The sequence below is a fragment of the Schistocerca serialis genome, chromosome 4 (assembly GCF_023864345.2).
Source record: "Schistocerca serialis cubense isolate TAMUIC-IGC-003099 chromosome 4, iqSchSeri2.2, whole genome shotgun sequence".
In the NCBI taxonomy this organism is placed as follows: domain Eukaryota; kingdom Metazoa; phylum Arthropoda; class Insecta; order Orthoptera; family Acrididae; genus Schistocerca; species Schistocerca serialis.
This window is the reverse complement of record NC_064641.1, coordinates 183,440,204-183,463,329: the sequence shown is the minus strand read 5'-3', so window position 1 is coordinate 183,463,329 and position 23,126 is coordinate 183,440,204. Positions and strand designations below refer to the sequence as shown.

At 42.4% G+C, this 23,126-nt stretch overlaps 1 protein-coding gene across 1 annotated transcript in view; it reads left to right on the top strand.

Moving 5' to 3' along the window:
• Positions 1-23,126, top strand: part of LOC126473595 (potassium channel subfamily K member 18) — a 522,245-nt gene that overhangs the window by 472,946 nt on the left and 26,173 nt on the right. Inside the window, exons 5-6 of the mRNA XM_050100742.1 lie at positions 11,190-11,392; positions 17,893-18,321. Coding sequence (XP_049956699.1) covers positions 11,190-11,392; positions 17,893-18,321 — 632 coding nt within the window. The remainder of the gene's footprint in view (positions 1-11,189; positions 11,393-17,892; positions 18,322-23,126) is intronic.

The following is a 23,126-nucleotide window of genomic DNA, read 5'->3' as shown; positions in this document are numbered from 1 at the left end:
GTAAGATCTCACGCCTAGTTATCACGTGGGCAAGAAACGGCACATTACAGAATTTTGTCCCAACTAAAGTATTTGAAAATATAAAGCACCTTGTGCAAATGACCATGGAATATTCGTACAAAATGCTCACGGATGACTATTATGTCACAAAACATAGTACTCAGGAGTACATCTGTTTACATAAGCTGGACATATTCTAAACGTTGAAAATCCAACTGGTGGATTTTAAATGTTTAGAATATGTCCAGCTTATGTAAACGGGTGTGCTATGGCCCATAAGATGCACGTCAGTAGCAGAAGTTTCCAGCGGATATTGAAAAGTTTTACATTTGAGTAATATCAGCGATAGTTTGTTAGACCCTTTCCATTACATCATGAATGACGAAGCATGTTTCATCTTCCCAGTCACGTCAATTCTCAGAATACGAGGTGCCGAGCAACGGAGAACCCTAAAAAATCGAGGTTTTGTGCGGTGTAATAGGAACGCGTATACTTGGATCGACATTCCTTAACGCTACCTTCAACGTAGTTGCATATATGGAAGTTTATGATACATTCGGAGCTCAAATTGCTGAAAATGAAAGACAATACCGCGTTTTCCAGCAAGATGGGGCAACAGCTCGCAAGTCTAAGGTATCCCAGGAACGAGTCCTTTATACACTCCTGGAAATGGAAAAAAGAACACATTTACACCGGTGTGTCAGACCCACCATACTTGCTCCGGACACTGCGAGAGGGCTGTACAAGCAATGATCACACGCACGGCACAGCGGACACACCAGGAACCGCGGTGTTGGCCGTCGAATGGCGCTAGCTGCGCAGCATTTGTGCACCGCCGCCGTCAGTGTCAGCCAGTTTGCCGTGGCATACGAAGGTCCATCGCAGTCTTTAACACTGGTAGCATGCCGCGACAGCGTGGACGTGAACCGCATGTGCAGTTGACGGACTTTGAGCGAGGGCGTATAGTGGGCATGCGGGAGGCCGGGTGGACGTACCGCCGAATTGCTCAACACGTGGGGCGTGAGGTCTCCACAGTACATCGATGTTGTCGCCAGTGGTCGGCGGAAGGTGCACGTGCCCGTCGACCTGGGACCGGACCGCAGCGACGCACGGATGCACGCCAAGACCGTAGGATCCTACGCAGTGCCGTAGGGGACCGCACCGCCACTTCCCAGCAAATTAGGGACACTGTTGCTCCTGGGGTATCGGCGAGGACCATTCGCAACCGTCTCCATGAAGCTGGGCTACGGTCCCGCACACCGTTAGGCCGTCCTCCGCTCACGCCCCAACATCGTGCAGCCCGCCTCCAGTGGTGTCGCGACAGGCGTGAATGGAGGGACGAATGGAGACGTGTCGTCTTCAGCGGTGAGAGTCGCTTCTGCCTTGGTGCCAATGATGGTCGTATGCGTGTTTGGCGCCGTGCAGGTGAGCGCCACAATCAGGACTGCATACGACCGAGGCACACAGGGCCAACACCCGGCATCATGGTGTTGGGAGCGATCTCCTACACTGGCCGTACACCACTGGTGATCGTCGAGGGGACACTGAATAGTGCACGGTACATCCAAACCGTCATCGAACCCATCGTTCTACCATTCCTATACCGGCAAGGGAACTTGCTGTTCCAACAGGACAATGCACGTCCGCATGTATCCTGTGCCACCCAACGTGCTCTAGAAGGTGTAAGTCAACTACCCTGGCCAGCAAGATCTCCGGATCTGTCCCCCATTGAGCATGTTTGGGACTGGATGAAGCGTCGTCTCACGCGGTCTGCACGTCCAGCACGAACGCTGGTCCAACTGAGGCGCCAGGTGGAAATGGCATGGCAAGCCGTTCGACAGGAGTACATCCAGCATCTCTACGATCGTCTCCATGGGAGAATAGCAGCCTGCATTGCTGCGAAAGGTGGATATACACTGTACTAGTGCCGACATTGTGCATGCTCTGTTGCCTGTGTCTATGTGCCTGTGGTTCTGTCAGTGTGATCATGTGATGTATCTGACCCCAGGAATGTGTCAATAAAGTTTCCCCTTCCTGGGACAATGAATTCACGGTGTTCTTATTTCAATTTCCAGGAGTGTATCTTCACTGAGGAACGAACTGTCAGCAAACATTTATAGCCACCACTTTCGCCGGACATCACAACATGTGATATTTTTCCTGTGGGGACACTTGAAGAGCAAGGTCTATGAAACAAAACCACACACAAGGACGACATCAACTATAAAGTTGGCGACATCGATATTCGAACTTCCAGATGACTCCGAATATCCTTAAACGTGCACAGCTGTGAAGTGATGTTGCGGCTGTCACTTTAATGTCTTCTATAAACATATTTTTCACCATATTTTTCATTGTAAAAAGATGGTAAATCCATTTCAGTTCTTCGTTTCTGTAGTTTCACTGCATTTCTTTTATATTTACACGGGCCTTTTTTGTACATGGACGTGGTAATATGCACAAGGTGTTTTATGTTTTTAAAAATAGGGTGTTTCAAAAGAATATACGTATTACAAAGTATTAATTTGTCCAAACTATCGATCGTTGATCTCAGTTCGGCTGTTCGAGAAACGAATACATAGTCTAGTTTATATTAACAGCCGCTAGGTGTCAGTTGCTTTCTGTTTTGCTTGGCAACTGTCATATATTTAATATGGTTACTTTGTAGCAGAAATCATTTTATGTTCTCGAGTGATTACAGGGAAAAGACGTTTTAGGTTGAGGTATCAAATTGATCCTCCGAATGGGTGGAACATTCGCAAATGGTAACCAGTATGTGTATGTAAAGGAAAGAGACCTGGGCGCCCCAGTGTTCCTGGACCATGGACCTGGATCTGAAGAAAATGTTGCATGAATTCAAACTGCTTTCCAACGTATTCCTTCAAATTCAACTCGTCGTGCCAGTCGAGAGTTACAAGTACCTAAAACAACAATTTGGCGTGTTTTGAGACGTCGGTTGGTTATGATGCCGTACAAGTTACATCTGTTACAGGATCTGCGGCCTGATGACAAACGCAAGCAAGTGGCATTTTGTAACGAGATTCTTAGTGCTATTGACAATGATAACACTTTCGCACAACGCATCGTGTTCAATGATGAAGCGACTTTCCACGTTAGTGGTCAGGTAAAGGAACACAGTGTTCGAATTTGGGGTCTACAGAAGCCACATTCAACCACTGAACATGTACGAGATTCGACCAAAGTCAATGTGTTTAGTGCGATATACCGATCATCTGTTTACGGACCATTCTTCTCCGTCACGGGTAACGGTCAGCAGTATTTCACTACGTCACAAAACTAGTTGTTTCCGATGCTGCAATAATTTTTCAACAAGACTAGTCGCCAAGTTCCTGAATATCTGAATAAAACTGTACCGAACCCTTGGATTGGTCGTCAAGGAGCTGGCGACTTAAGATGTCTCCGCTGGGCTCCATGGTCACCGGATTTGACACCCTCTGACTACTTCCTGTGGAGTTTCATTAAAGACAACGTTTATGTACCACCACTCCCAAATAACCTAAAAGAGCTGAAGAACAGGATTCGTACTGCCATAACATCAGTGACAAAGGACATGCTTCCCCGAGTATGGGACGAATTTAAGTATCGATGTGATATTGTTCATGTCAGTGATGGAGGATATATTGAACATTTGTAATCTGAACTTCAGAGGTTCGTAAATATGTGTGTAAAGTCTCCTATTCGTATGTTTTAAAGTTTAATAAATATATGCATTCGAAATGACAATCTGTTTTTAAGTCAGACAAATCTTTCGTAATATGCTGTTTTTTATCCACATGACGGCTTAGCGTGAGGTCCAACTTAAAATGAACACGTTTCGTAACAAAAATACGAGCTGAAGATGACATGAGAGTCTGTCGAAACCCGTTGTTTTAAATAAAGGAACGTTTAAGCTATGTTGGCTTAAGAAACATGAGAAAATTCAGTCAGTTTCTATGAATGTAGGGGAACCAGAGGTAGAAAGGGGTACAAAGTTGAAAACATTGATTAAAAGTACGAAAGTGTAAAATAAGAGAGTTGTCAATTTTTATATGAACGCATTATGATGTATTAATCACAAAAATACAAGAACATTGCCATAAAATAAAAGAAGAATATTGTTTTCACTCAAAAACAGAAAGGTATATCATTTGCCCCAGTCTTCCCCGTGCACGATAAGTACAAGTGATTATAAAACCGTATAAAATTATCGGAAATGCAGAAAATATTGGCTTGCTCGGTATTTATTCAGTTTATAGTGAATGTTAATGTCAAACTACGGTTTTCATGTGTTGTATCCTTTTCTTAAGGCTATTTACAAAATTCACACACGAGGAGAGACCCATCTTCACTATATATTCCTGCACAAGAATATTGTGCCCATTTTTTTGCACATGGAACCTTCAACTGACTTTGAATAAAACTCACCACAATATAAACATTCACAGTCAGAACTTTCCTCGTAATCACTCTCATTAGTATTGGATGCTCTCTCCTTCTTTTTTCCATTTATCTTCAGGCCCTTTCCTTTTCTTTTTGAATTCTTAATTTTATTCTGTTTCGGAAATAGCTTCTAATTGATCTTTCTTCTTTGGCAAAGTTTTTTTCCTCTTTTTCCTCAATAATGGCTTCTAACTGTCTTTGTACGGCGAATAAGTTAAAACAATGGTCTTCCCCCTCTTCCGTTTCGCCCTTTTCGTGCTTTCGTTAACTTTTGGCCAGGGCATCAGAATTTCTGGTGAAATATGAAATGAGAAGGCCGTGTTGTCAGTTGTCACCCAAGAGTACCCAGGACTAGAACAATTAGCCTCAATAACTTTGTCATTCTTAGACGGCAGTTCGCTGAAACCTCGCCAGCTTGATCATACAACTTGTTGGCATCGTCTTTTTCAGCTGGTGTACTAGGTGAAGGCAATTCCAATTGTTCAGCTCCAGATATAATAACCTATTTATCTGACGGCCTCTCAAGTCCGATGTCAGTTGTGTCTGCCGGGAGGAAATCTGCATCGGTGAATATGTGTGGGTCCGTGGGCCATATTCCAGTAGCTTCGAAATCTTTTTATTGTTGCAATTTTGATAAAAGCTGAACCAAAAAGCGTTGAAATTTGAAAGAGAGTTGCGACTTTCCCTGGGTTGTATCGTAGCCATTTTCGAAGCTCATCACTATACTGAAGACTTAATGGCCTCATAAAAGAAACATCAAGCGGCTGAAGTCTGTGAGAGCAATATGGTGGTAAACACAGCAACGAAACGCCACTCTCTCTTGTGAAGTCTATAACGTCACTGTTCCTGGTATGTGTTGAGTGGCCATCTAATATAAGAAGAACTGGGAAGTCTTTTGATGCCTTAGAAAATTCCACAAATTTTCTAAACCATACAAAGAATGACTCTGTGGTCATCTATCTGGTGCTATGGACCTCAGACCAACCTCCTGGTGGCAGTCCTAACTCAAATTCATTCTGCTTCTTCTTTCGTGGAAAAATAAGCATTGGAGGCATGTAAGCTCCGCTTGCTGACATACAAATGAGGCAGGTTACAGTTTTGCCCCTTTCTGCAGATGTTTGACGTTTCCCCTTGCAAGCAATTATCTGTGATTGGTTTTTAGGGTTAACCGAAACGCCTGTAAAATAAATATATAGGTACATATTTGAGTAGCCATTAGTTTGTGTTTATCAATTACATTTGTTAGTAACGAAAGAAACCTGTCGACAGCTACTTTATTGAAACCCATCGCTCTTGCACCAGATGTTGCTTCGGGTTTGCGGACAGATCAAGTAGGATGTCTTTTAAGGAATCCGTTCGTCCAGTCTTCACCTGCAATTTCATTTTTAAATCTATGAACAATGCCATTTCTTACAGCCAGCTGATAACTTAAGTTACGCAAGTCTTTGATTGTTAAGATGAATAACCTAGCCTCCATACTTTTTAAGTACTTAACGAGCTCAAGTTCCTGTTCTTCTGTAAATAAGTTTTTAAACTTTCCAGCCATTTTATCAATTTTGTAGTCAGGGTTTTCCCTTCTTTTTTTAACGTATCTTTCCAGAGTAGTCTGGGGAACTTCAAATTGGTTTGAAGTCTTCAAATACCCACAATAGCCAGAATTAACTGCCTCCATAGCATTGTTCATGGGTCAGTAGACCATGACTGCCTATTTGTTTTTCTCTTATATACTTCCCATTCCGCCTCAGGTACATGGTTTAGGTGGTGGTGGTGGTTAGTGTTTAACGTCCCGTCGACAACGAGGTCATTGGAGACGGAGCGCAAGCTCGGGTTAGGGAAGGATTGGGAAGGAAATCGACCGTGCCCTTTCAAAGGAACCATCCCGGCATTTGCCTGAAACGATTTAGGGAAATAACAGCAAAACCTAAATCACGATGGCCGGAGACGGGATTGAACCGTCGTCCTCCCGAATGCGAGTCCAGTGTGCTAACCACTGCGCCACCTCGCTCGGTACATGGTTTAGGTTATGGAGGTAAGGCCACTAAACAGAGATACGAAAACAAACATTTAACTGCGTGAAACTAAAGATTATTCTACATATTTTAAGCATCTACTAACAATAGTCGTATTGTAAATAAGTAGGTACAACTTTTCTTGCTTCCAATTCGCCAGACGTTACAAGGCAGGAGCAAAAATTAGCACAAAGAAAACTTTACGATCCAACGCTTACGAAAACCAAACAAACATGGCTCCCAAGTTTGAGCAGTAACTGTCTGAAGTAGTTCTACTTACAGCCAATCGTTGGCAGCACATCCTACACACGAAAATATGTACATCTTCAGTCTGCCCCGGTACTCCCTGGCTTCCCTACTTACTTACCTTGACGATATTAAATGCCGATATATTTCTACAACGAGAGAATAATGTAGCGCATGAACCACACGTATTCACAATAAAAGTTCCTCACAGCATTCGTGATTAAATTTCAGTGTCGAAATTTTATGGGACGCCTATTGGTCAAGTATCCATTGCTGATGGTTGGAGGAAAGCAGAGGTCATGCCTGTCTATAGCAAGGGTAGCAGAAATTATTTTTGACGTCCAGTTATTGTAGGATCTTGGGACATATTTCAGCTCAAATATGATGAAGTATCTAGAAAAGAAGCACCACCTCTAAGCCTATAAGCATGAATTCCGAAGACATTGATCATGCGAAACTCAACTCCCTCTTTACTTACATTACCTTGTGAAAATCATCTATCAAGCTCTTCGACAAGATGCAGTATCTCGTGACTTTTGAAAAATATTTAACCCTCTACCTGTCCAGCATTTATTAATGAAAGTATGATTAAATGTGATGTCAAACAACATTTATGACTTGATGGGAGAGTTCTGGGTGGGAAGGGTGTAGCTTCGGTGGAGTTTAATGGACAGATGCAGAAGTAACTTGAGGCGTGGCTAAACGAAGTGTGTTGGAACCCTTGCTACTAAAGGACTTGCAGATAATATTAATAGTAGCGTCAGACATTTCGCTGATGTTGTGGTTGTACCGTCTGAAAAATGCTAAAATGATGCAGAAAGAATATTAGTCAGATCTTTTTAAGACTTAAAAGTGGTGAAAAGGTTAAGCACTTCTTTGAAATCTTTAGGAACGTAAAATAATGCACTTCACAAATCGAAAGAAACGTGGTACACCAATGGGTAGACCCAAGAAATTATGGATAACCCACCGTATAATCGAGTAAGGTAGCATGAACACAGTCTGATGACGTAACACAAGAAACTTAAAGTATATAGTTCCGAGACAGCCACGTCGAGATAGTGTAGTCCTGAGACAAGCACGTGAAAGGAGAGCTGCTTTCTTTCCCCTCTCTGAAACACCCTCGCTACATTTTCCCCATCCTCTCTTAACCCCCTTTCTCTCCCTCCCCCCCCTCCCTCCGCTATCTCCACCAGATATAAATTTAAAACACTGATCGTAACTGTAAACCATAGTACTCTGACGTGAGGTCCTGACACAAGAAGACGGGGTGTTTCTTACGTAAATTCTACATTTAAGTACAATTATTTTCTACTAATTGTAAAATATTAGGCAAGAGATATTTAGCTTTACTTTGTTTTGGATACGAAGATGATGCAGAGAGATCGAAGCATGTCATGAAATTCAAAATATGCAACTGAGACCGATGAATAAATGAGAATATTTTTTAAATATAACTACCTTTTGAACAGGGTCTCCAACTCAAATACTACTTCCCAATGTTTCCCAATCAGCTGTACGTAAATCGAATTTACGTATATGGGTTCCAGAGCTTAATATCACCGTTTGAAACCACGTATAAAGTAATTAGTATAAGACCACAGGCTACGTCATCTCTTGGAAGGGAGCGTGAACAAAACAGCCTTTCATGTGTCACCACAACCGTCAATTACATCAGTCTATCATTGATGCCTTCGGGAAAAACGAATGTCATGTTAGATTTTTTATTCATTGTGTGAAGAATGTTTGTAAAGCTTACGGTGGTCTTACAGTGTCTTTTTTTTTTTTTTTTTTTTTTTTGTGCGCCCAGCGCCCCACAAGATTTCCTATGCCTACTGCATACTTAGCTGCCGCCAAGTTGTTGAGTCAGTCATTAATATCCGTTTTCAGTTCATTGTCATTTCTGTAGTGCTGTCCTGTCCATCGTTTATTGAAAAAAAAATGGTAATCGCTCGGTCTAAGTCGAGACTATAAGGTGAATGTTCGAAAACATCCTGTTTTAACTGCCGAAGTAAATCCTTCGTCATCGCACCAGAATACTGGTGAACTTTATCGTGAAGAAGCAACACGCCGCAGGACAACAATATACGCAATTTGTTTTGAACGGCGTGGTATGGTAGCTGAAAGATTTGACAGTAAGTCGCTTCACTTTTGATCTCTTCTGTAGGCATAAATTCAATGAACTGGACAACACTTCGAACTCAGAAACCTGTGATCACAATCTGTTTGGTGCTCAGAATTTGTTTGGCTGCTTTTGATTTTGTTAGGAGAGCGTTACTTATGCCGTTCCATTAACAGGACTTTCGTGCGAAACCCAGATCTCGTCACCAATAACCATCTAGTTCAGAAACTCCTCACCATCCTTGTCGTACAGAGTGACAAAAGTCAGTGCAGCTCCCATTCATTACGTTTTTGAGTTCATATGACAAAAGCTGAGGAAACCGCCTGGCACACACTTTTCTATAGCACCAAAATTTTGATAAATAAATGGTTGTGCAGTTTCAGCAAAGCGCAACCTCAGTCCACGATTAGTGAAACGCCTGTCATGTTGAATTTTTCCTCAACTGAAGGTCGAACTGACCATCCTTCATCATGAATATTTATTCGGCCAACATTAAACGTGATGCACAATGTTCGAACTGCAGTTTCATTCAATACGTTCCATAAACTTCAGTTACCTGTTTGTAAATTTTGATATGGCGAAAGTTTTCTTGCATTAAGAAACCTTATTGTACTATGAACCAGTAACCGTATTATACTATGAACTCCACACTTCACGTGATAGTTAATTTTCCCACACATCTTAAAACTGCAAATGTTAACAGTGAAGGACCATCCCTGCTTGCTGCTAGTCATACCGACGCTAGGATCTATGAGGGTGAGCCGGCCGCGGTGGCCGTGCGGTTCTAGGCACTGCAGTCCGGAACCGCGGGACTGCTACGGTTGCAGATTCGAATCCTGCCTCGGGCATGGATGTGTGTGATGTCCTTAGGTTAGTTAGGTTTAAGTAGTTCTAAGTTCTAGGGGACTGATGACCTAAGATGTTAAGTCCCATAGTGCTCAGAGCCATTTTTATTAAGGTGATCTAAAAGGAACTCTGACATGGTGATGGAGCTGGAGAAAAATTTCGTAGCACGTGAGATAAAACTTTCTTTACTTGTGCAGTGATCCTCGTAGTAGGTTTTATTGGCCGACTAGTGTGGACAGCATCTTATTTTACGAAACTATCAATGTTTCTCTGCTATTTCAGGCAGTGTTAATCACCCTGTTGAACGGTGCCTGCTGTAGCATTCGTAACGTTGGCATCGTAATCAAGTCAGCGGACATTTTACCATACCCAAACCGTACACCGTCGGTTTGGATAAACTCAATACGCCACCTACATATGCGACCAAAGATGGGCCTAGTTAGATTCGTCCGTCGGCATATCCACCGCCGTGGGCGTGCAGCACGAAACATCTGGTACATCCTCATCCGACGATATGTTGACAACCTCTTGCGAGGTCTCCACATCCGACGCGTCCGGCGGGTCCACTTCATCCTTCATTAAACGACAATGCAAAATGTGAGAATCAGCATGAATAACTTCCAATCTGGAAATAAGTGCTTCGTCACCTATACTAAATTCGTTCGATACAAATATAACCAAGCCACGATGCGTAATAACCATAGCAGGTTATTCTTCACATTAACAGTAACTGGACGACCGTCGACAATACGTTTCAATACAGACGCATATTGACGCCACCTAGACCATTCAAACTCTTCAAAAACAATAGCTTTATGAATGCGACTATCATAGCCACCAAATCCGAATTCGGAACAAAATACACGTGTTGCTTCTTAGACAACACCTTTTCTATAAGTGTTGACGTGCCAATATTTGTATCGCCAAATAAATATAATTGTTTCTTACGAACCTGCATGGACCGAAAGGACTTGTTATACCACCATACCACGCGACTCGCCCGGCCATTATACGTAAGATGGCACTCGTTCAATACGTGCACGACGACCCGATTAGCCTGAAAGGATTCAAAGTACTTCTCTATAAAGCGCATACGACTCCAATTGTTAACAAGGAAAGGATCGGTATAATGAAACCTACTAGTACTACTGCTGCTGCTGCTGCTATATCAGACAGTGTTAATCACCCTGTTGCACGGTGCCTGCTATAGTATTCGTAACGTTGGCATCGTACTTTTACAGCACGTGATGCAGTCACACAATCAGAAGAATTTCATTCCGAAAGATTCACTGTGAGCAGCTCTGTGTTTTCAAATCGGATGTCACCCTGGAAAGGATTTTGCCGTAACTGCATACAAAAGCGTACAGCAACTGCTTTAATTTTTATGAAAATCATATACTTATATTGTTTCCAACTATATATTGCTGATTAAGTGAATAGTACTTATGATGTTAGGCTACATAAGAGTCACTGTTAGCTCCGCATCATGGTGATGTATTAACGAACTGGGAACGTCATATGTGCAGGCTACGGACACATCTCGCCCAAGACGACGACGGGACGCGCAATCACGATCGTGTACGCCATCTTCGGCATCCCGCTCTTCCTGATCCTGTTGGCGGACTTCGGCAAGCTGTTCACGCGCGCCATCAAGTTCCTGTGGGCCTTCGTGCGCCGCCTCTACTACACCGGCAGCTGCAAGCGCGTGCGCAGGACTGCCCCTGTCCAGGTACGCTGCCCGTGACGCACATCCACCGTGCGGAGCTGCTCGGAAATTGTAATAACGTGTGTAGGGAAGCAAATGCCATCCACTAGCTTATAAGTGTTAACACGGTTTTGTGCTTTCTACAGAAAGAAGAAAGTGAGGAAGGAGAGACTGGATAACAAAGGGAGAAATGAGACCACGAAACGAGAACTGACACATATGGAATAGCAATCGAAGAGGGAAGGGAGTGTTAAAAAACGAAATTTAGCAACTTTTTTCGGAATTAAAAAGCAGACCATGAGAAATATTTTTCTTGATTTCCCTGTGAAACGCTAAAATATGATATTTTTGATACTAAATAGTCGAAAGGACCAAGGTAGACAAGTATAGTTTGTCTTTGCTACTCGCTACGTACCGCTGTGTATAGAGATTGGAAGATTACTTGTACTAATATATCGTCAAAAGACATGATATATGTATTTGATATATGTACTTCTTAGAAAAAAAAAAAACTCTTTAGATTTTGTGAAAACGAAGATACGAGGGGCGCTGCAACAAATTTTTCTCTCGGAGAGTTTTGTTTGCAAAATGCATAATTTGATGTGGGACATTGTGGGATTTTCACTCTTCAACGCCTATAATTCCTTGAAGTTCCGATGGGTGACGGCGCTATGTGTAACCTTCAGAATGGCATCTTTAACAGAATTGCGTTCCAAGCAGATAGCTGTCATTGAGTTTCATTTTGCGGAAAATAAGAGCACCGCAGATATTCATAGGCGCTTGCAGAACGTCTACGGAGGGCTGGCAGTGACAAAAGCACGGTGAGTCGTCGGCCGAGGCGTCTCTCATCATCGCAAGAAGACTGCGCAAACCTGCCCGATTTCCCGCGTGCCAGCCAGCCACACACATCTACTACTCTTTTCCTTACTGAAGGCATTGCTCTGACGTGTAGTCTCGTATGTAAGGAAACGTGAACGATAAAGAGCACAGACAATAAGAGAAGAGAACCTTTCGAAATATATTGGTACAGAAGAATGCTGATGATTATGTGTGCAGATATTCACTACAAGAAAAGCCAATTTATAGGACAAGTCATGAGGCATCACAATATAGGCTATTTGGCAAGTGAGGGAAGTGTGCGGAATACAAAAAATGGTTCAAATGGCTCTGAGCACTATGGGACTCAACTGCTGAGGTCATTAGTCCCCTAGAACTTAGAACTAGTTAAACCTAACTAACCTAAGGACATCACAAACATCCATGCCCGAGGCAGGATTCGAACCTGCGACCGTAGCGGTCTCGCGGTTCCAGACTGCAGCGCCTTTAACCGCACGGCCACTTCGGCCGGCTGTGCGGAATACAGTAAGCTGGTTTAAATACAGGTAGATTGCAGCAATTATTCAGAGATAAAGACGCTTACGGAATAAAGTAGCGTGGAGAGCTGCATCAGAGTTCTTCTCGGAGCGAGGGTTGCAACGATAACAACAATCAAAACAATTCCTAGTACAGCAATGAATGTGGAGCGGAAGAGTGAGTTCAGGTTAAAGTGCAGGAGCCAAGTCAAATTTTGAGTGCATAGAAAACACGGCGGGAAGAGAAAATAATTTAAAAATGAAAGCGATGAATTAGTACTTGTTACGGAAGCAAAAAGGTTATCATACAAAAAGTACTCTAAAATGTGTAGGAAAGAATATTCAACATAGTGACTGTCAATTAATTTTAAACTATTCAAAGCAACGAGGGTATGTTTCCCACCGAATAGCAGCGTTTTCGCATGGTCGGTTCCCAAGATAACAGCGAGCGCCCGTCAGAGAGAATTGATCACAGGAAAACACTGGTGGAGATGAACACAGTTCTCGTGAAGCCATGGATTGGGCAGAAGAAGAGCTTAATTATTTTAAAGCATTGAGTTTGAGGACAACACTCAAAAGTATGAGGTACTGTGATTCAAATCAACAGTAATGCCTCTACATCGACAGTGCATGAAAGTACCTTCTGAGCTATGCTCAATTTAATATTTGAGAGATACTCCAATACTTGTTCATGGAAGGACGGTTAATGGTTTACATCGGTGAATAAAAAACGCCTATGTATGTTGCAAGAGGAATTTAGCTACTGCTTTAAAGAATTATACGAACCCAACAAGCTTCCTGTATCTCAAAATTTGTCAAAAACTGCTCATATCGCAACAAGGCTATATGGTCAACGGCTCCCTGTGAGAAGAGTAATCAAAGTCTTCAAAGTCATGCCAGTAATTTGAAAGGTGGTTTAGTGATGACTTTGCGTCTGAAAAAGAACCAGAAAATACAACTGCATACACAACTTCCTCTTGTTTGTTACTGGAAGTTTCCCTGTCGCTTTCTGAGTATGCCAATACTGGTAGAATCTTTCACAGTGCCTTCAAGATCTGTAATACTACATGAAAATGTAAACAGTTTCACGTGGTTGTCAGTATTTATAGTATTCCAGTGTAATGATTTGTGTTTTCTTTGATTAATAGCACTTAATAATGAAACAGCATAGTCGTGAGGCATGGGGTAAATGTATCACACGTTTTTGACAAGTGGTGCTTAACACACTCAGTTCTAATTATGTTTTACACGATGATTATGTTCCCGTTGCCTTAGGACTTTTTTCACATATCTGCTGATAGATGGTTTGATGCGGCCAGCCACTAGTTTCTCTCCTCTGCCAATCTCCATTTCAGAATAGCTGTTACACTCAACGACCCAAACTATTTGTTATGTACAGACACTGCAAACTCTGTTTTCAGGTATAGATTTTGCTCTCTGCTGTTTTTTCATGTATCATGGAAGTTAATCCTTCAATGTTTTAACATGTGTCCAATCGTCCTGTCCCTTCTTCTAGTTAGTGTTTCCACTTATTCCTCTCCTCACCGATTCTGCGTAGGACCTCATTTCTTATCTTACAGCGCACTCAATTTTCAACGTCCTTGTATAGCATAACATCACAAACGCTGTGATTCTCCTCATTTCGGTTCTCCCACAGTACATGATCACTTGCATTCAACGCTATGCTGCAAATGTTTACTCTGAAAAATTTGTTTCACAAATTAATGTCCGTGTTAACCTCTATTGACAAATTGCCTCTTTGCCTCTTCTTCTCGTATGCTCCTTGCTTGGTCCATCATGGACTGTTTTGTTTCCAGGGACCAAACTTCCTCCGTCGACATGGTCCCCAATTTCGATAAATTTATGGCTAGTCTCACTTCTGGGACTCCGCGATTTTTCACCGTTCATTGACGCGTTTTTTCACCGTTCATTGCATTTTCTCTGAACACATATTACATACACACTTGACTATGCGCTCGATTCAACACGTATTCTTATTCATCTTCATTATCAAATATTATCTTCGATAACTTTTCACTTTGAGTCTTAATTCCAACTTTTCTTTTAATTTCTTCGTTCCTTCTTGGATATATAGGTCCTGTAATATTCTTCATCACCTTCACAGGTTGAACAGCACTGAAGAAAGACTATATCCGCACCTTACACCCTTTTTAATTTCAGTACTTGTCTTTCGCTCTTCAATTCCTTTTATTTTCGTCGCCTGCACCGACGGGGAACGTTGAACATATTCAGAACATTTTGCCTTGCTTTACTACAAGGAGCTCTTCATTCGTACACTGAATTTCTTTCCACGTTCTTCCGTTCATCCTGACATTTTTCGGATAACCTGCTCACCAAACGTCATTTTCTGAATTAGAGATCAAAATATTTTTTGTTTTAAATGATTTCTATGCGAATGTTTGTGGCACAACTTGACTAGAAGAAGGGATCGGTTGGTAGGACATGTTTTGAGGCATCAAGGGATCACAAATTTAGCATTGGAGGGCAGCGTGGAGGGTAAAAATCGTAGAGGGAGACCAAGAGATCAATACACTAAGCAGATTCAGAAGGATGTAGGTTGCAGTAGGTACTGGGAGATGAAGAAGCTTGCGCAGGATAGAGTAGCATGGAGAGCTGCATCAAACCAGTCTCAGGACTGAAGACCACAACAACAACATGCCAATGTCAGTTTCTATCAGGTTTTTATGAACTTCTGTTAGACACTTGTGTTTTTTCATAGACAACGCTGCGATTAGATTATTCTTTGTAATCCTGTTGTTGTTCATAATAGTACATTCGCCGTTTCCTGTTGGTATCTGGCATTTATTTTTCACTCAAATTACTTTATCGCATTTTGGTCCTAAGATTTTCCTGAAAATCAGTCGTACTTGAAATCCGCCATCAGATATCAAGGTTTATCATACTATCGTAATGTTCTCAATTGTTCTGTTTTTAAGACCAAAGACGAAAATTTGTAGATTATCGCATTCTTATGTAGCAAATTGCTTATATCAGCTTTACGATGCTATTACTGAACAACTTACACTATGTGATCAAAAGTATCCGACACCACCAAAAACATTGTTCATATTAGGTGCATTGTGCAGCCACCTACTGCCAGGTACCCCATTTCAGAGATCTCAGTAGTCATTAGACATCATGCGAGAGCAAAATGGGATGCTCCGCGGAACTCACGGACTACGAACGTGGTCAGGAAATTGGGTGTCACTTATGTCATACGCCTGTACACAAGATTTCCACAGTCCTCAGCATCCCTAGGTCCACTGCTTCCGATGTGATAGTGAAGTGGAAACGTGAAGGGACAAAAGCGTACAGGTCGACCTCGTCTGTTGACTGACACAGACCGCCGACAGTTGAAGAGGTTCGTAATGTGTAAAAGGCAGACATCTATCCATACCAACACGCAGGAATTCCACCCTGCATCAGGATCTACAGCAAGCACTATGACAGTTAGCGGGGAGGTGAGAAAACGTAGATTTCATGGCCAAGCGGCTACTCATAAGCCAAACATCACGCCGGTAAACGCCAAACGACACCTCGCTTGGTGAAATGAGCGTAAACATTGGATGATTGAACAGTGGAAAAACGTTGTGTGGAGTGACGAATCACGATAGACAATGTGGCGATCCGATGGCAGGGTGTATGACGAATGCACGGTGAACGTCATCTGTCAGCGTTTGTAATGCGAACGGTAAAATTTGTTGGCGGTGGTGTTATGGTGTGGTCGTGTTTTTCATGGAGGGGGCTTGCACCCCTTGATGTTTTACGTGGCACTATCACAGCACAGGCCTACATTGATGTTTTAAGCACCTTCTTGCTTCCCATTGTTGAAGAGCAATTCGGTGATGACGATTGCTTCTTTCAACACGATCGAACACCTGTTCATAATGCACTGTGGTTACACGACACTAACATCCCTGTAATGGACTTGCCAGCACAGAATCCTGACCTGAATCTTACAGAACAGCTTTGGAATGTTTTGGAACGCCGAATTCGTGTCAGGCCTCTCCGACCGACATCGATACCTCTCGTCAGTGCAGCAATCCGTGAAGAATGGGCTGCCATTCCCCAAGAAACCTTCCAGCACCTGGTTGAACGTATGCTTGCGAGAGCGGACTCTGTCATCATGGCTAAGGGTGGGGCAAAACCATATTGAATTCCAGCATTACCGACGGAGGGCGCCGCGAACTTGTAAGTCATTTTCAGCCAGGTGTTCTGATACATGTGATCACATAGCGTATATTTCAATAGCGTCGGTTACAGTCCCTGTACACTGAATATAAAGAGAAGTAATTGTTCCTCCTTTCCCATGTAATATTTATGTTTATCTATTAGTGGTCACAGACCACAGATGAGCGTACCTGTTCGCAGAAGTTTATTTTTAACTTGTTTGCCACGAGGTGTCTCTGCACATAGTTCAGGGAGCTCTGACAACAGTGAATATCCTAGTTGTGTGCTACTGATCGTACTGAATATCATGCGTACAACTTTCAAGGTCGTAAGGGGCTAAACATTATATTATACAACGTTTTCAACTATTGCCTGTTGACTATTTTTACTTGTACTTTCATAGTGTTTCACTTTATTATATATCAGGCCAGCCACTGACTGCCCGTGAAAATAATCCTAACCCAGAACATGTGTAATTAATGGGATAAATGTCGTAAGCGTTCTTTTAATGCTGCTTTTAGTCTGGTTTTCTTTTGGTGACTATAAATTATGGTAGCTTTGTAATTTGTATTGTAATTGCGTTTCTTATAATATGTATACATTTACTTGAGAAAGGATACGCAGCCGAAACGACGCAGTCTGCAAAAGAAGAATAAAATGGAAACATACAAATCCGTGGACCCTGTTGCAGCTAAATCATGGTTTCAGACTCATGAGGAGCTTCTGTTTCAGTAACTATGTCGTATATTCCCGTACGTGATGTAGAACCTTTTTTTAATGTGTTCCAGGACATAACGATGTCTGAGCTTTGCAACGCACTCGTTTGCTTCCCAATTTAATCCCATCGGTTTATTAATTTCTCATTGATATTTGTATACCTTGGAGAATTTTGCGAATATAGTTACAGAAAGTTATCTGCTGAAGAAATGTATTGATGTTGGGTATTGTATGCGTTTCGACTGGACTCCGATTGTGGTGCAGGAGGTGTGGAAGGGCGTGCAGCTGGTGTACGACTTCGCGACGTTCAGACGGCCCAGCCAGGTGCCGCCGGGGACCGACCCCACGGCCCTGGAGGACGCGGAGGCGAGCGTGCCGCTCAACAGACCGCAGTCCGACGCCGCCCCCGTAGCTGCCCCCGCTCCGCCCGGGGCGCCTCCAGGAGCCATGGCCCCGCCCGGACAGACGGTGCTGCCCCTAGACGGGCTCGAACCCGGCACCCCGGCGCCCTCCGCCTTCGAGGTCGACGACGAGTTCAACCTGCCCATCTCGATCGCCATCTTCATACTGCTCGCCTACATCTTTGTCGGTGCCGCAATCTACTTCGTGTGGGAAGACTGGGGATTTTTCGAGTCCTTCTATTTCGTCTTCATATCGATGTCGACAATCGGATTCGGCGACTTCGTTCCTCAGGTAGGTGATGCCCCTGGCTTATTTAATTTAATATTTTGACTCTACACACAACGAGTAGTATATGTGTTATGTATTATACAACTGTATTTTTACGAAATCAGAATCACATACCAATGAAGATAGTACACCAATATTCTTCTTCATCTTGTACTAACAGTTAAATAATTCTACGTGTCTTGAAACTGACGCAATAAAAAATTGTAAATCCTTGTTCGGTTTCTGCGTGTGATACAGGAAGTAATGTAAATGTCAATACAAACCACCACAGATGCATTTCAGATACGCCACAATCATTTTTACCATTGATGAATATCTATACATAACTCAAAGTTCGTCAACAGATTTCGTACCAAAATCTCACAAAGCAGCATGAATGTCACTACTCCAAAATAAATAACAGCCACATCTTATGGAACACTTCGATTTGTCCTCTTGCCACGAGCACTACCGTTAGTATATGCATGGAACACAATAACATGCTGAGGGACTTAGATGGGAACTGTCGAATCCGACATGTAGAAATCTCCCCTGAAATCTTTTATACAAGAAGAATATACCGAAAGAAAGGCAACGCCAGAATTTTAGCTGTTAAGACACACCGCAAATATTTTTTTTTAAAAAAATTGAAATTTATCAAATTCTTATCTCGCCAGGCGGCTGGAGAAATGCAGATTCCTGCCATAGCCCTGACAGAAAGCTCACACGCAACACGCTGGGGACATATCCTCGGTTGACGGAACATCGATAAACAGATAACACGGCTCAAAGCTATCGTAATTTGTGAAGCGAATTTCAGGTTCCATTGGTAGTTTCTCTAACATAGTTGTTAACATTTACTATTCGCTCGAATTTGTAACTCATTTAATATCCATAATAGTTATCAGTTTCCCTCGCAGCTTCGCTATGTGTTAAAGATGGAGATAAAAGGTTCCAGAGTTTCACAGCAATGTGGAAGCTAATTAATGTTTTCGGCCCTGAAAAGATTAAATATGAAGAACATGGTAAGCAATCTAAACGACCTACTTCTCCTGAAGACCTACATATGTGTTATTTATTAATTAATTTCCTGGGCATTCATTCCAATGATATCGCAGATGGTAAGAAAATGTGGAAAAATTATATCAAACAGGGAATAACTCAAGCAATTCTGTGAACTGTGGTTGTAAAGATGATTTTGTGCTGCCTTAAGTCGAGAACAAAAACAGAGTACGTTACAAGCCCAAAGAAATCATGTATAGTTACGGCTTTCAGTGAGAAAGAGAACACTGTAAATATTTTGGTTAAACGAAGGAGGGAAAAAACACTAAAACTTAAGCGGTTCCAAAATACACTTTCGTTTTGTAAAATTTGAACATGAATTATATAAATGGCAGAAAAATTTACACCAAACGCGAAATATACGCCAAACTGAAATTCGCCAAGATGTGAGAGAGTAATTATTCGTAAGATTTAGAACTGTACCTGAGACTCAGTGCAGCAATAACGAAGGCGACCTGCTACACTGGGCGCTCTGAACTGCAAGTGAGATGAACGTTACTGATTTCCAGGCATCTTCGACCTGGTTAAACAGATTCAAGACATCATAAGGGAAAGGAAGTCCCAAATTAAGAACTTTATATCACATAAACGAGTGGAGGAGATATCATTAATAGGTATACTACAGGGAAATTTGTAGCTGACGTGAAGACGAAGATTCTTGCTATCCTCTAGAAGATGCGTCTAAAGTCAATCAGTCATGTTTCGTGGGACCGAACTGTGTCATTTACAGGGAAAAAAGACAAAGTTGCTTGCACAGTCGATTGATAAGTATCAGTGCATTATTGTTCCGCAGCTTTACCTCTGTCTGCAGGAGCATCAAGCAAAATTAGTGGAAAAGTTTTGTAATCAGCGTAGAAAAGTCTGAAAAATGGGATACAAATTTTCAAAGTTACATCCGAAACGCAGTGAATAATTCATTGCTTCTGTTGGACTCCTGTCCTAGTCATAACGATACCTCTGTCTTTAAGAGTACGACGAAAAGATGTGATATAATTCAGATCACACTTACAAATATTATGATTGAGCTTGTCGATAAAAAGTTTTCTCAACAGTGTAAAGCATTTTTCAGAAAATTGTCGGACAGTATAATTTCCGAAAGTTCTTTGTCATTTCAGATTTCTCAGCGGCTGAGTATCGTTAAAAATCAGTCATTACTGCATTGTCATTTTGCTTCATTATATGCCTGGCATGCAGCACAAAATGCAGAACATCAGCTACGAGAATTTCTAACAGCATTGCAGTTCTGCGTAAATAAAGCTAGTAATTCCTAGTAGTGCCTTAATGAATTAATTTTCTTTTGTCAGGCGTGTCTAGTGTAACGAAAGTGTTTATTTTCGTCATCCAATAGACACTTCGAATTTTAATGACGACTACAAGGAATTGTTTCATTGTCAACAAAACATACATTGTTAAAAGGACTGCTACATTGACTGTTATAAAATATTTAATGTCTGCAAATTACTGTCCTAACTGATGAAAATAATGTACCATTATACACTGCCTTGATTTAATTTCCTCTGCTAGACTCTTTGCAACAATTACATATGAACTGAATGTTGTTCAAAAAATTAATAATTTCAGACTTTTTGGTACGGTTTAAGTGCCTAAAATTCACGTGTGTCCACGTCGGACTTACAGGTACGCGGCACTACTTACTCTTGTCACGGCTTCTTATTCACCGACATGCGTGCTAAGCAAGAAGGGCTGTACAAGCCGTTGTTAAGCGGGTCTGCATGCGGAAAAAAATGAGTAACCCTAACATTTAAAAAAAGAAAAAAATACCTCCAGTGTGCCTTAGTATCTAAAACTGACAGGCATTTCTTTTTGGATATTCTTACTGAGTGAAAAATTTCACTGTAGTTCTCGACATGCTGGGCTGGACAATACCGTTGTCAGTCATCTGAAATCGTTGATTAATAACGAAAGCAGTTGTGTAGTAATAAACGTATCTTAAATATAGCTACTGCGGTTTTTATTAACATACACTCTCAGACAAAGGAAACGAAGCACCACGGCGGTATTATGCTGAAGCGAGGGATATCGTTAGATATTATGTACTTGTACAGACAAACAAAAGATTAAAATTTCAGAAAAGTTGGATGATTTATTGAAAAGAGAGACGTTGAAAAACTTAGCAAGACAATAACTCGTTGGTCCACCTCTGATCCTTACGCAAGCAAGTATTCGGCTTGGCACTGATTGATAGAACTGTTGGATGTCCTTCCGAGGGATAATGTGCCAGATTCTGTCCAATTGGCGCGTTACATTATCAAAAACCTGAGATGGTTGGAGGCGGCTACCCATAATGCTCCAAACGTTTTCACTTGGGGAGGGTCCGGCGACCTTGCTGGCCAAGGTAAGGTTTGGCAAGCACACTCTCGCCATGTGCCGGCGGGCATTATCTTGTTGAAAAATAAGCCCAAGATGGCTTGCGCTGAAAGACAGCAAAATGGGACGTAGAATATCATAGAGGTGTCGTTGTGCTGTAAGGGTGCGCATGTCAACTAAAGGGGTGCTTATATGAAAAGAAATGGCACGCGAGACCATCAACCCAGGTTGCCAGGCCTTATGGTGGGCGACAATACGTTTCGCATCGCAACTCTGTCTGGAGTGTCTTCAGACACGTCCTCGCTGGTCATCAGGGCTCAATTCGAAGATGGGTGGTCACTCAAGACAACTATACTCTAGTGAATGAGAATCCAGCACTAAGACGTGTCTGGAAACACCCCAGACCATGGTGGATACCAACCTGACTGTAGCCTTCCATACGATCCGATAACCAGGAGTGAAGTCTGGGGGGGTCCTTTTCATATACTATGTGATCAAATGTATCCGGACAACCCCAAAAACATACGTTTTTCATATTAGGTGCATTCTGCTGCCATCTACTGCCATGTATTCCATATCAGCGACCTCAGTAGTCATTAGACAACGTGTGAGAGCAGAACGGGGCGCTCCACGGAACTCACGGACTTCGAACGTGGTCAGGTGATTGGGTGTCACTTGTGTCACACGTCTGTACGCGAGATTTTTACACTCCTAAACATCCCTAGGCCCACTGTGTCCGATGTGATAGTGAAGTGGAAATATGAAGGAAAACGTACATCACAAAAGTGTACAGGCCGAACTCGCCTGTTGACTGACAGAAAACGCCGACAGTTGAAGAGGGTCGCAATGTGTAATAGCAGACATCTATCCAGACCAACACAGGAATTCCAAACTGCATCAGGATCCACTGCAAGTACTATGACGGTTAGCCGAAAAGTGAGAAAACGTGAATTTCATGGCCGAGCGGCTGCTCATAAGCCAAAAATCACGCCGGTAAAAGCCAAACGACGCCTCGCTTTGTGTAAGGAGCGTAAACATTGGACGATGGAACGGCGGAAAAAAGTTGCGTGGAGTGAAGAATCACGGTACACAATGTGGCGATACGATGGCAGGCTGTGGGTATGGCGAATGACCGGTGAACGTCACCTCTCGGTGTGTGTAGTCCCAACAGTAAAATTCTGCGGCGGTGGTGTTATGGTGTGGTTGCGTTTTTCATGGAGGGGGCTTGCAGCCCTTGTTGTTTTGCGTGGCACTATCACAGCACAGACCTATATTGATGTTTTAACCACTTGTTGAAAAGCAGTTCGGGTATGCCGATTGCATCTTTCAACACGATCAAGCACATGTTCATAATACACGACCTGTGGCGGAGTGGTTACACGACAGTAACATCCCTGTAATGCAGTGGCATGCACAGTGTCCTCGACCTGAATCCTATA